The sequence below is a fragment of the Polyodon spathula genome, chromosome 38 (genome assembly GCF_017654505.1).
Source record: "Polyodon spathula isolate WHYD16114869_AA chromosome 38, ASM1765450v1, whole genome shotgun sequence".
NCBI classification, from domain to species: Eukaryota; Metazoa; Chordata; class Actinopteri; order Acipenseriformes; family Polyodontidae; genus Polyodon; species Polyodon spathula.
The window spans coordinates 1,408,942-1,422,985 of NC_054571.1; the positions used below are offsets into that span (position 1 = coordinate 1,408,942).

At 41.4% G+C, this 14,044-nt stretch overlaps 1 protein-coding gene across 1 annotated transcript; it reads right to left on the minus strand.

The window, feature by feature from the left end:
- Positions 1–4,105: 4,105 nt before the first annotated feature.
- On the minus strand, positions 4,106–10,274 carry LOC121304614 (protein PET100 homolog, mitochondrial). The gene is made up of 4 exons (XM_041235842.1): positions 10,205–10,274; positions 8,950–9,036; positions 6,462–6,494; positions 4,106–4,635 (listed from the first exon to the last, which is right to left on the minus strand). The coding sequence occupies exons 1-4, from the start codon at positions 10,229–10,231 to the stop codon at positions 4,540–4,542; spliced, it is 243 nt and encodes an 80-aa protein (XP_041091776.1). The 5' UTR covers positions 10,232–10,274; the 3' UTR covers positions 4,106–4,539.
- Positions 10,275–14,044: the final 3,770 nt, after the last annotated feature.

Below are 14,044 nucleotides of genomic sequence, written 5' to 3' on the forward strand. Positions count from 1 at the left end.
GGGGCTGCCGAACCTGCCACACCTGGGGCTGCCGAGCCTGCCACACCTGGGATGCCTCCACGCCGCTGCCCGGGGTGGTGTTAAATCCAGCAGCTGGAAAGTCTGGGACCGGAGCCCAAGAAAAGGAAGCTGTCAGCTACAGAGCACGAGGGAGAAGTAGAGCTCCCACTGCTGCCTTCATGACCAGGGGCTCCCCTCCCGAGTTCACCGCCCAAGGGTCCGGAGCTGTTGCTGTCGGAGGGTCCAGAGCAGAGGTTGGGGGTCCGGGACTGCAGTTGCCTTGGGTCGCTGGCTCTGCTTTGCCTGGGGTCGCTGGCTTTGCCTTGCTTGGGGTCGCTGGTTTTGCCTCACCTCATACACAGGAACAAAGAAAAATGTTTTTTGTTTGTTTGTTTGTTTTTTTTTGTTTGGTTTTTAAAAGTAGCAGACATTTGTATTTTAAATGCTTCATTGCGCTATAACAAATTCAATAATTACATTTGCACTTTCCTTTTGCGATCAGCTTTAAAACATCAGGTGTGAGTGTGACAGGCTTGCCAGTGATAACAGGCAGAAATATACATGCCCGTCAGCTGTAATTGGCCCGCTTGGCGGCTGCCTGCAGGTCGTTTGGTCCACCATGAAATTTAATTGCCAGCCCCTGGAATAGAGCTCGGAGAAGCAGCTTTCTAGCACATTGGTATAGTCTATAGGTAACAAGTGTGTCTTATTGAACACACAGTAAAACCAGGTGTGGATCAAACTGCTATGCAATGGGAGTCTTATTCCCAGGCAAAATCAGTAATGATGTTGTGTGTTTAACTCATTAGACAAAATAAGAGTGCATTTTGTTTGTCTGTAAAGCAGCTGAACCACATTCAACGCTCAAGCCAGACCATCCAGCTGAACCTCCAGGTCTCCAAAGTGATCCCAGTAAATCTGTGCAGCTGATATAAAAGCAGGTGGCTCTGCACTCGATCGCAGCTAAAGCAGCTGCAATTGATGGGAGCCACTGCTGAATAAATTACAAAGAGAAGCAGCAGATGGGAAGGGTTCCAATCAACAACTAATTCAAGATGACAAATGCAGCCAGGAAATAAAAATAATGCTAATTCATTTTCAAACCAGGCACTTTGGAACCTCTTCAGGTCATCATGTCGTCATCCTCCGGAACTTTTCTTTCTTTTGTTTACAACAGCTTGTTTACAGCACTGCTTTTTCATTTCAGCTGAGGAAGGTTTGTAGTCTGGAATATCTTGAAATAATTGATTTTATTTATCATTTATTAAAAAAATGGTATCTACATTACCTTTTTCTTTTTGATTTTGCACCTATTGGTACACAGCAGTTTTGCTTAATTGTATATATTGTGACAGACTCGGGGAAGAGAAGAAAATGTAGTCCAGGAGCGGATAAAAGACTACATCCCCCAGAATGCCACAAAAGAGAGCCAGGATGAGGTTCACCTGGCTCATATAGTTAACAAATGTCACCTGCCTGTGGTGTTTGTTTGGCAGAGTCTGTGTTAAGAGAGAGAGGCTGTCATGGTGAACAGACCTGTGTGTGAAAAGGTAGTGTGTCGGTAGGTAGCTGTCCCATTTATTAGTTAGAAATTCGAGAAAAGGTTTAGTTTGCTCTTCAAAACGGAGTTAGGTGTTTGTTTTGGTTTATTTTTTATTCAAGTCTTTATATTTCTGTACACAATAAAATTGCACGTAAGTGCTTAAAAACTTCAATTCTTCTGTCTGGGTCTGCATTAAAAGGGGCTATGAACCTAAAAATCATTGAAATATTTCACTATATACTGTATACACTGTGCCTATAGAAAGTCTACACCTCCTTTAAAAATGTTCACCTAGAATTAAAATGCATTAAAATAGATTTTTTTTTCATTTATCTACACATCCTACTCCACAACTTCCAAGTGAAAAAAATATTCTAGAAATTTGTAGAAAATTAATTAAAAAAGAAAAGCCTTTTAATAGCAATCCTACATTAGCGCAGGTGTAACCAATCACCTTCAAAATCATGCACCAAGTTAAGTGGCCTCCACCTGTGTTAAATTGTAGTGATTCACATGATTTCAGGATAAATTCAGCAGTTCCTGTAGGTTCCCTTTGCTGGGTAGTGCATTTCAAAGCAAAGACCCAACCATGAGCACCAAGGCGCTTTCAAAAGAACTTAGGGACAAAGTTGTTGAAAGGCACAGATCAGGGGATGGTTATAAAAAATAGCAAATGCCTTGAATATCCCTTGGAGCACGGTCAAGACGATTATTAGGACGTGGAAGGTGTATGGCACCAAGACCCTGCCTAGATCAGACCGTCCCTCCAAACTGGATGGCCGAGCAGGAAGGAGACTGAGCAGAGAGGCTACCTAGAGGTCAAAGGCAACTTTGCAAGAACTACAGGCTTTTATGGCCAAGACTGGTCAAAGTGTGCATGTGACAACAATATCCCAAGCACTCCACAAATCTGGCCTGTATGGTAGGGTGGGAAGGAGGAAGCCATTACTCGAGAAAGTCCACCTTGAATCCTGTTTGAAATATGCAAAAAAAAACACTTGTCAGGATAGAAGGGAAAATGAATGGAGCAAAGTACGGAGAAGTCCTTGAGGAAAACCTGCTGCCCTCTGAAAGAAAGCTGAAACTGGGATGGAAGTTCACCTTTCAGCATGACAACGACCCAAAGCACACAGCCAAAGCTACACTGGAGTGGTTAAGGAGCAAAAAGGTAAATGTCCTTGAATGGCCCAGTCAGAGCCCCGACATAAATCCAATCAAAAATTTGTGGCATAACTTGAAGACTGCTGTCCATCAACATTCCCCAAGGAACTTGACAGAGCTCGAACAGTTTTGTAAAGAAGAATGGTCAAATATTGCTAAGTCTAGGCATGCAAAGTTGGTAGAGACCTATCCCAACACACTCACAGCTGTAATTGCTGCCAAAGGTGCTTCCACCAAGTATTAACTCAGAGGGGTGGAGACTTATCCAATTATAATCTTTCAGTTTTGTATTTTTAATATATATATTTTTTCTCAGTAAAAACTTTTTATATATATATATATATATATATATATATATATATATATATATATATATATATATATATATATATATATAGTTTCTAGACATCTATATATACACATTAGCACACCTTCAGAAATGTTTAAATTATACTTTTGTAAAAATAACCGCAAACCCAAAACTAAATAAAAATATATAATCAATTACATTTAACTTCCCTCTAAACGAGTAAAACACAAACAATAAACACACATTCATTCCCCTCTGACAATTCCTTTAAAAACAATGCATTGCACACTCACAAAAAGCATATTATTTGCATTCAACACCAGATCCACAATCAGCTCTCTCTGACTCCTTCTCCAGTACAGCACAGTACAATTTGTACAGAGGGCACTTTGAGAGATAAAGCAGGCACAGCCCAAGGCCACGTAAACCACCTTCTCATTGATCAATTGTGTGGTGTATAAGACCAGGAGCAGTTAGCTTGTAAATTGCGCTAAGGCAGAGATTGTGAAAGCTCTCTGACTACACTAGTCAAAGCTTCTGTATAGACAAACATTGAGGAGGGAGTACTGAGACACCTGAAAAAGCATCAATCAATACCACAGCCCAGCACTGAATGCAGGTACAGTCTGTATTGATCAGGACACTTTCGGTTCTTGTGTTATTGCTTACACAGACTGATTGATTGATTAACTGATCGAGTGCTGGCTTTCTATTAAGTTGTACTGACCTGCATAGCCTCTAGCGTGTTACACAGGTCAGATGTTCATACTGTAAATGTGTACATAACTACTTAAGCCACTGGGGGAATATTCACAACTAAAACAAACTAACCCAAAGATAAAAAAGCTTTTTAAAAAAACTACCAAATAACAAAACAAAACAAAACAGCAGCTGTGTTAAATGTGATTAATATGTTCTTTCTCCCTTTTTTTTGCATTTTATGCAGTGCTGTCAGCATAAATAATTACAGTTATAGTTTTGCTATTGATTAAGTCATTTTATAAAAGTCGCTTTACAGACAGGAGCGGCGTGAAGAAAAATGAAATCATTAGGTAAGCCACGGAAACTTGAAAAACAAATGAGTCATTGTGTAATTTAAAGACTGTTTCTGTTTATTTTGGTGTTACAGATATTTCTAATGCCGTGGATGATCAACCTCTGGTAACGAGAGGTCATGTTTTCTAAGCGTGTGCTCCAGTGTTTAATTAACTCCTATTGTTTTTTTTAAAGTGGTAAAACATTTAATTTTACAAAACTACAACCAAGCAACTAAGTTAGGTATCTCTTCCACACTCTCAAGGTGCTCTGTTTTTTATTTTGTAACAAACATGAGTTCCACTCCGTTCAAAAAGTAGGAGTAAATGAAAGAATGGAGGAAACGCTTTGAGAATATCGTCCGACAGGTCCGAGCGCAGGAGACTGATCAGCAGCGGTGTCGCTTTTCTTCCTGTTCTGTTGAACCTGGATCCGCATGGTACTGCAGTGCTGCAGTCCGGTGTATCAGAGCCCTGGTGAGCTGGGTGTCTCACTCTTTCTGTGCTTCAGCCAGGCCAAGCTGCTTCAGAAGCCTCTGTTCTTTCCGCTCGCGCATTCTCTGCTTGAAATCCTCCAGCTCCTTCCTCTGCACACAACAGAAACAGCAATAAACAAAGAAGAACCGTTCAGAAATGGGAAAACATCAATGTTTCCTTTTAATATAAAGGGTTGGCAGTAAAGTCGCTTGGGGTATATATATAGGCATTCTGTGGCTTAGCCACTAAAGCTGACTTAAAAACATGAGGCACAGACGCACGGAGGACGGCTGCATACGTGACTCAGACTGTTTTGCAGCGATGCACTTAAACCTGTCCATCATCTACCTAGCCATAAATGTACAAGTTTCGGCAATTAGATGAAGTCTTGGATGTGACAAGGTTCACTGAGACTTTTATATGATACTTTGTGCACCTTTGTGGAACTATTTTTCACTTTATATATATATTTTAAGCATGCAGTAATTGAGACATTGAATAGGAATGGAATTAAGACTCCTATTGCATAGCAGTTCTACCCATTCCAGGTTTTACTATGGGCTTGATTAGCCACAGTGTACAGGTAATAAGCTCAAGTGGGTCTCAATAACACAGCAACACAGGGAACGGATCAATTTGCTATGTAATGAGAGTCTTGCGTCCATCCTTGCTGAACAGCTACTGTGGAGATCACACCTGGCAGAATAAGGCGCAGGATCAGCCTGCCAGCGCTGGCTGCAAACCCTTTCTCGATGATTTCCAGTTCAATCAAGTCAAGGATGTAAATCTGCAGCAATAAAGAAGCAACTTCCAAGCGACCTCCTTCCATCAACCCCTATATCCAACCCAGACGATGATATGCTGTCTGCTTGTCTGGGATACAGAGTCTTCAGTTAGGTAAAGGGCCAGGCTCATTGTCAGGGTGTGCGACACACACCTAGCACAAGCCTTTCTGGTTTGCTAGTCCAGGGCTCCAGGATATCCAGTTGATCTGAGTGCTGTAGGCTTTCTTACTCACTCCATTTCAGCCTGACGAGTGTACAGTATCATTTTTAATTGCCTCTGTAATGCTTTCCAGAAACTCAGACAGGCAAAGCAAGCATGCCGTGTCAATCCTCGGCTCTCTCAAAGCTTAATAACATAATGTTCAAAGACTCTTCCTACCTGCTGTTGGAAACTTGGAAAAGGCAAACCACTCTGTGTTGCCTTAATGAGCCCAATATTTTCCTTCTTAAGTTAAAAGGTGAACCATGAAAAAAAAAATCCAAGTATTTCACAAGTTTTTGTGTCATTTAACTAATTTCCTAACAATCTAATAAACTCTACTGTTGAACTAATTCTCACCCCACTAAAGATCAGAGTGGCTAGCAAGGCAGCCTCCCTGACCTCCAGTGGAGTGAATGTCCGCTTGTATCGCACAGCGCCCTACACCATATCTATATGTATTAGACGGCTTGTATCACATAGAAATAACGGCCTATTAAAATGTTCATAATTGAGCTATACGTTATCAAAACAGAGTTAAATGGGTGCTGAGCAGCATGCAATTTCTGAGCCCCATGAAGTTCGGCGCAGCCAGAAAGCCCACAAACTCAACCATTCAACCTGTTGCTATATATCAAAGCCCTCGCATCATGCAAACCTCAACCTTTCCGAAGAGGTTAATAAACACAGAAAAGCGCCCTGATCGATCCTGCCCTTAACAAGATTGACTCAAACCTCTGCTCTCCCAGTTATATATGCTATCGATCCTCGGCGGGCCGGATCATTCCTGTGTGACAGAGATCAAACAGCTCAGCCACCTTCCCTCGGTGTCAATAGTGTTGAGTTTATCAGCTGGGACCCCCAACTGCCCCGGCTACTGAAAAACTGCCAGCATGATGCTTGGCAGCTCTTAGCACTCACCAAGCCCGGAGCCTCAATATCAATCCCTTACCTGCATCTTCTCATCCGGTGGGTAAATCTCCCTCTGCAACAAAACAAAAGAGAGAGCTATCAGCACCCAGAACAGGATGCAGGACCGTGGCTACAGTGTGCAAACAAGCAGGGGACCTCAATCGAGGTTTAAAACAACAAACCCATCAGCGCAATGTTAACATAGCATTGGTACCTTCTTTAGTTTTGATTATTGATGGATTAGCAGTTTCACCCACCCCAGGCTTTACTACAAGTTTGATTAGCAGTGTATAGGTAACAAGCTCAGGTGAGTCTTATTAAACTCCTAGTAAAACCAGGAACGGATCAAACTGCTGTGCAATCAGTCTTATTCCCATCCCTGTAGTGTGACTTGCACTTAAACCGGCTTTAAAAAAAAAAAAAAAAAAAAAAAAAAAAAAAGTGTATTTACACATTTAATTGGGCGTATTGAAAATTCATTCTGCCCCCCCCCCCCTCCTCCTCTATTCTAGTCAGCAAGCAGTCAGTGAAAAACAGTGCTAAACTTTTTTAATATCCAATACAAAAGGTTTTTCAGAGGAATAAATAGAAACTAACCAGACGTGAAATTGAATGTGAAAGATGTGTAAAACAGAATCTCACTGCCTCTGGGGTTCTACTTTTGTTTTTGTTTGTTTGTTTTTGGTTTTTTTGCTTGGCAGCAAGGCCGCTGAGTATTAATTAACAGAGCAAAAGTTAAAATGGACCCATTAAGGCCTGGTGTTGGATGTGAAAGTGTGTTAGACAACATAAGGGTTGGAAATTACACTCCCATTCTTTAGCAGTGTATTCAATTCCTGCTTTTAGTTTAATAAGACACACCTGAGCTTGTTACCTATATACTGTGGCTAATCAAGCTCATAGTAAAACCTGGAATGGAGGGGAAACTGCTATTAAATAGGAGTCTTCTTTCCATCCCTGCATAAGAATGCAACATATCTTGGTGATATTGATCAACAGACACTAGAAATAATCACGGGCAGAAATAGAAAACATGAGCTTAAAAGATGACGCTGCTTGATTTATTTCATTCACTTTCCTTCTTAAAGTTTAGGTTTCCTTCTATCTGTGCGCATTTAGAAATGAGCTGCAGCCGGGCCAGCGCAGTGCAGAGGCGACGGGTTTGTAATGAAGCCGAGACGTGCTGTGAACCGAACCAAGGCACATACAGGGCATCTAAACCAACTGTGATGCAAGTTACACCCAGGGCTGTAGCCGAACGGCATGGCTGTTGCACGTTTTACACTTGAATTACGTGTTTGAAGGTATAATTCCAAAGTTCAGCCATGTACATGCTTCAGGGTACATTAACATGGTTAGGGTAAGATTTATGCTGTTGCTGCGTAAGATATGAAAGGCTAACTGTTGTGGGAACAATTCAATAATTGATAATTTAATATCTGGGTTGATTAGTTCTCTTAATAACAACATTTAAATTGACGTGTTCGAAAGTTGGAAGATCTGCTATGAGCAAACATTCACGCGCGGACACAAGGAATGGTTAATCGACAGTAGTATTTTATTAAGTACACAAATAATAAACAGAAATCAGAAAAGTCAGAAAGTAAATCTTAGTCTCGAAGCACAAAACACAATTCCAAAGCCTGAAACAAGCAATAGATCCGCTATGAAATGGCTGTTTAATTTCCATTCCTGCACATATCCCCTTCAGTCAGTGGGTGTAATTGTACCATGTTAGGTTTCCTATCTATTTTATAATGAGTTTTAGAGGTTATGGAAAGGCAACTTCTCCAACTCCATAGGATTTCAAACAAACTTTTAAACTTCTAAAAACGTAAATAAAAAAACGTGATCCAAGAGGTTATTCTGTAAGACACACACATAACTTAAACTGAGGCCAGCAAAATAAAAAGCATGCATCTGGAAATATTTTATAAATGAGACAGATATATATATGACACGTTTGAGTATGATATTAAACAATAACCCAAAACAAAGAGCCTTTAAGTAATGCATAGCAAGTACTGTGCTGCGGGAGGAGAGACATTATACCCGTGGACACTATTAGAGATTCCAGCCACATCTTTGAAGATCAGCAGTGGTTTAAAACTCTGAGTCCCTCCAAACTACACAAAAAGGAAAACCCATTTACTGCCTGTTTAGATTCCACTGCAGTTTATTACAGAGCTCATATTTTAACAGCAGCCTCCTTGTAAGCAGATCCCATCAGTGTCTATTGGAAAATCAAAGTGTGGCCCTGCAGCAAATGACAGCAGCACTTCAAACAGTCCTCAGAAACTGGAATAATCTTGAGAGGACACAGACCTGTGCTTCTCCCAGGTACAGTGTCACTCTGCACTGAATCCCAGCTGAATTGCTATTACATGTTCTGAAGACCCAGAGAGGCAGGATGGGAAAAGCATTATTATTATTATTATTATTATTATTATTATTATTATTAGTAGTAGTAGTAATAATAATAATAATAATAATAATAAATAACAAGGTCTTTTATAATACCAACTGACCTTTCGCTTCACCACATATTCCTCAAAGTACTCAGCTTGATTGGAGATCCAGAACATAGTCACTGGGAATGACAGATACAGCAGCATCTGAAAAACAGCCAACAGCAGACGTCCATTACCCTTGTACAAGCTTCCCATAGTACAAGCATTGCAAAGCATAACAACAGCAGTGAAAGCATGGTAAAGCATAGGCAAGCACTGTAAAGAAGCACAGACCGGTCTGGTAAAGCATAGGGAAGCATTGTAAAACACAGAAAGGTATGGTAAAGCATAGGGAAGCATTGTAAAACACAGAAAGGTATGGTAAAGCATAGGCAAGCATTGTAAAGCACAGAGAGGTGTAGTAAAGCATAGGGAAGCATTGTAAAGCACAGAGAGGTGTAGTAAAGCATAGGGAAGCATTGTAAAGCACAGAGAGGTATGGTAAAGTATAGGAAAGCATTGTAAAGCACTGAGGTATGGTAAAGCACAGGGAAGCACTCACAATGTATAACATCACTGAGAGTGTGGATCTGCACTCACAATGTATAACATCACTGAGAGTGTGGACCTGCACTCACAATGTATAACATCACTGAGAGTGTGGACCTGCACTCACAATGTATAACATCACTGAGAGTGTGGACCTGCACTCACAATGTATAACATCACTGAGAGTGTGGATCTGCACTCACAATGTATAACATCACTGAGAGTGTGGACCTGCACTCACAATGTATAACATCACTGAGAGTGTGGACCTGCACTCACAATGTATAACATCACTGAGAGTGTGGACCTGCACTCACAATGTATAACATCACTGAGAGTGTGGACCTGCACTCACAATGTATAACATCACTGAGAGCGTGGATCTGCACTCAGAACATCACTGAGAGTGTGGATCTAAAAAAAATCATATTTTTACTTAGCTCTAAATTGTATCTTTGAATAATAGTAATAAAAACACTGACCACACACACACACACACACACACACACACACACACACACACACACACACACACACACACACACACACACACACACACACACACACACACACACACACACACACACACACACACACACACACACACACACACACACACACACACACACACACACACACACACACACACACACACACACAGTTCAGCTCCAATGTGAACTACACCGACGTCGTGAGAGTTACGTATTTACTGTCTGATTATTATTTATAGTTTTTATATCCGTTTCTATTTGGTTTCTTAATATATATTTTTTAATCATTTTACCCGGAACACTTCAAGCTTGACTCCCATCTTGAAAACAACCTTCACTGACTGGCGCTTCCGGGCCCGTGAGCTCTAATAGGCTACCCTGAGGTGTCAATCACAGTAAGGACTAACGCGCCTAGTGATTGGCAGTATAAAATTGAAGCAACGCCTTCCTCATTAGCATTAAAGGTACATGCAGTTTCCAGCCACTGACGCTGTATCGCTGTCGACCGACGAGAAATGAATGAACATGTTTAAGCAGGTTTACACAGTGATTGCAAACGCACTCACGATGAACCTGCCGAAACGACTCCTGGATTTCAGTTTTATTTTGTACCTGTCTTAAAACTTTATGCTGGTGTAGTGAGTTTGCGTTGTTTTTAATAATTTTAAGACTGCCGCCAGCAGGTGTTATCAGCTGGGAATTAGAACAAATATTAACTGGCCTCTGCAAGTTCTTCATTGTACAATCTTACCAAAGTGTGATAAAGCACAGTGAGAGCTTCACTGAGTAAAGCTTCAGACAGAGCTTCACTGAGTAGAGATTCAACCCATAAGTAGAGCACACAGACACACACACACGCATGAGTAGAGATTCACACACACAGAAACACACAGACACACACACAACTGACACACACACACCGCACACACACCGCACACACACAGACACACACACCCACACTGAGGGGTCCATTGTAGAAGTTCCAGGTTACCATGATGTGAGCTTCACCGACTCTCTCAAATGACGTAGAGTTACCAGACAGAGCTTAAAACCATTGATAGTGAGCAGAGATTCATTCACTGAGTAAGTTCACTGAGTAGAGCTTCAGACAGCTTCACTGAGTAGAGATTCACCAAGTAGAGCTTCAGACAGCTTCACTGAGTAGAGATTCACCCAGTAGAGCTTCAGACAGCTTCACTGAGTAGAGCTTCAGACAGAGCTTCACTGAGTAGAGATTCACCCAGTAGAGCTTCAGACAGCTTCACTGAGTAAAGCTTCAGACAGAGCTTCACTGAGTAGAGATTCACCAAGTAGAGCTTCAGACAGCTTCACTGAGTAGAGATTCACCCAGTAGAGCTTCAGACAGCTTCAGAGCTTCAGACAGCTTCACTGAGTAGAGATTCACCCAGTAGAGCTTCAGACAGCTTCACTGAGTAGAGCTTCAGACAGAGCTTCACTGAGTAGAGATTCACCGAGTAGAGCTTCAGACAGCTTCACTGAGTAAAGCTTCAGACAGAGCTTCACTGAGTAGAGATTCACCAAGTAGAGCTTCAGACAGCTTCACTGAGTAGAGCTTCAGACAGCTTCACTGAGTAGAGATTCACCCAGTAGAGCTTCAGACAGCTTCACTGAGTAGAGCTTCAGACAGAGCTTCACTGAGTAGAGATTCACCGAGTAGAGCTTCAGACAGCTTCACTGAGTAGAGCTTCAGACAGAGCTTCACTGAGTAGAGATTCACCAAGTAGAGCTTCAGACAGCTTCACTGAGTAGAGATTCACCCAGTAGAGCTTCAGACAGCTTCACTGAGTAGAGATTCACCCAGTAGAGCTTCAGACAGCTTCACTGAGTAGAGCTTCAGACAGAGCTTCACTGAGTAGAGATTCACCGAGTAGAGCTTCAGACAGCTTCACTGAGTAAAGCTTCAGACAGAGCTTCACTGAGTAGAGATTCACCAAGTAGAGCTTCAGACAGCTTCACTGAGTAGAGATTCACCCAGTAGAGCTTCAGACAGCTTCACTGAGTAGAGCTTCAGACAGAGCTTCACTGAGTAGAGATTCACCGAGTAGAGCTTCAGACAGCTTCAGAGTACAGCTTCACTGAGTAGAGCTTCAGACAGAGCTTCACTGAGTAGAGATTCACCGAGTAGAGCTTCAGACAGCTTCACTGAGTAGAGCTTCAGACAGAGCTTCACTGAGTAGAGATTCAGACACCGAGTAGAGCTTCAGACAGCTTCACTGAGTAGAGCTTCAGACAGAGCTTCACTGAGTAGAGATTCACAGAGTAGAGCTTCAGACAGCTTCACTGAGTAGAGCTTCAGGACAGAGTAGAGATTCTTCACTGAGTAGAGCTTCAGGACAGAGCTTCATTGAGTAAAGCTTCAGACAGAGCTTCATTGAGTAGAGCTTTAGACAGCTTCACTGAGTAGCGCTTCAGGACAGCTTCACTGAGTAGAGCTTCAGGACAGCTTCACTGAGTAGAGCTTCAGACAGCTTCACTGAGCAGACCTTCACTGAGTAGGACTTCAGACAGCTTCACTGAGTAGAGCTTCAGGGCAGAGCTTCACTGAGTAGAGCTTCAGGACAGAGCTTCATTGAGTAAAGCTTCAGACAAAGCTTCACTGAGTAGAGCTTCAGGGCAGAGCTTCATTGAGTAGAGCTTCAGACAAAGCTTCACTGAGCAGACCTTCAGACAGAGGTCTCTCAACAGCTAGTTGCATTTTGCACCTGTTCTCTTTGAGTGTGTTAGCATGTGCAAAAAAGCAAGCATGTCTGTACCATTACCATGGCTGTGAACTCGAATCAGAGACTTCAGTATCATGAAAAGACAGTGACCACAATGTCTATCAATAGCATTCCCACTCAGAATATTAGGATTAGAGGCCTTGTTGTTAATAAATAAGCTTTCCCAATGTTCAATAGCATGCCCACTCAGAATATTATAGAATAACAAATGGATATTTTAATGAAAATTGGATAAGCGATTTTTAGACCTGGATGTTATTAGGTAAGCAAATAGGCTGTTAGTATCACATTAAAGTATATTACAGTGACTGGTTTACAGTATGTAGGATCATTTCAAGAGACACATACAAATTCAGAGACACATACATATATCCGTTCCCACAATCTGATACTCCCAATCACTTGCTAAATAACGTTAATACCAAGTTTTGTTTTTTTTATTATTTTAGTTTATTCATGGTTATCTGTGCAAACATGCTATTTAATAATATTTGCATTGTGTATTTTATTAAATTATTTAAAGGATAAGCGCAGCGCGCACAATTACTGCCTGAGACTTGGCCTTATCGTGTTAAAAATAAAAGGAATGTAATTAATTTCTAGTAATTACTTGTAATTCATTTTTAGTAATTAATTTCAGTGTGATACCTCGAATGTGCTGAGCCGATAGAGCCTTGTAGAACACGTGCGTGTTTGTACAATCGTTCAAAGTAACATCGCAGTTAAAATGGAAGGCTCTTTTTTAATGCCTGCCCCATTACTATTAAAGATTGTGCAGTATTTATCGAGATTACTCATGTTGTATTTTACCCCCTGAAAATACATTTTACTCTCGCAATGTTCAAATTAGAGGGTAAGTTACTTCCAGACCCAAAACCTTATCTGGAGCGCTGGCTGTACATGTGTACATATGGGCCTATCATTATACACCAACATGTAGGCCATGTCACCAGAGATATCAATCAGAATGATTTGATGCTTGTCCTCCAGTTCTATGGAGGCTGTAATATAATTTTGTACCATGGGTTCAACTCAGTTAAAATATGAGTCTCTTTGTAGTCTTAGGCATATGAAAAGAGAAAATATCACATTATCTGTCATTGTAATCCAGTCTGTGACAAGCAACACCTGCAGGCAGAGTGTCTCAGGTGAGCCATACGTTTTGAACAGCTTAAATATCACATTGTGAGTGAAGTGACGCCAGTATTAAAACACCCCTCTATACATGCAAGGCTGCTCTTCTACTTGGTTAGGAACAGAACCTCGTAGAATGTCTACAGATAAGAAGGCAAGAAAGAGTACAAAGTGTGACGGCCCACCCCGGCTCCCGTACTATTTACTGCCAACGTGGCCAGACCGTGAACCACGCGATTCCGTGTGTCGAATCATCCA

Bases quoted from the DNA above. Each gene is read 5' to 3' on its own strand.
- LOC121304614 (XM_041235842.1), bottom strand. From the start codon at position 10,231: ATGGGAGTCAAGCTTGAAGTGTTCCGG. The intron at 9,037-10,204 runs GTAAAATGATTA...GCTGTTTTTCAG, and splicing joins TCAAGCTTGAAGTGTTCCGG to ATGCTGCTGTATCTGTCATT. The intron at 4,636-6,461 runs GTAAGGGATTGA...TGTTGTGTGCAG, and splicing joins CACCGGATGAGAAGATGCAG to AGGAAGGAGCTGGAGGATTT.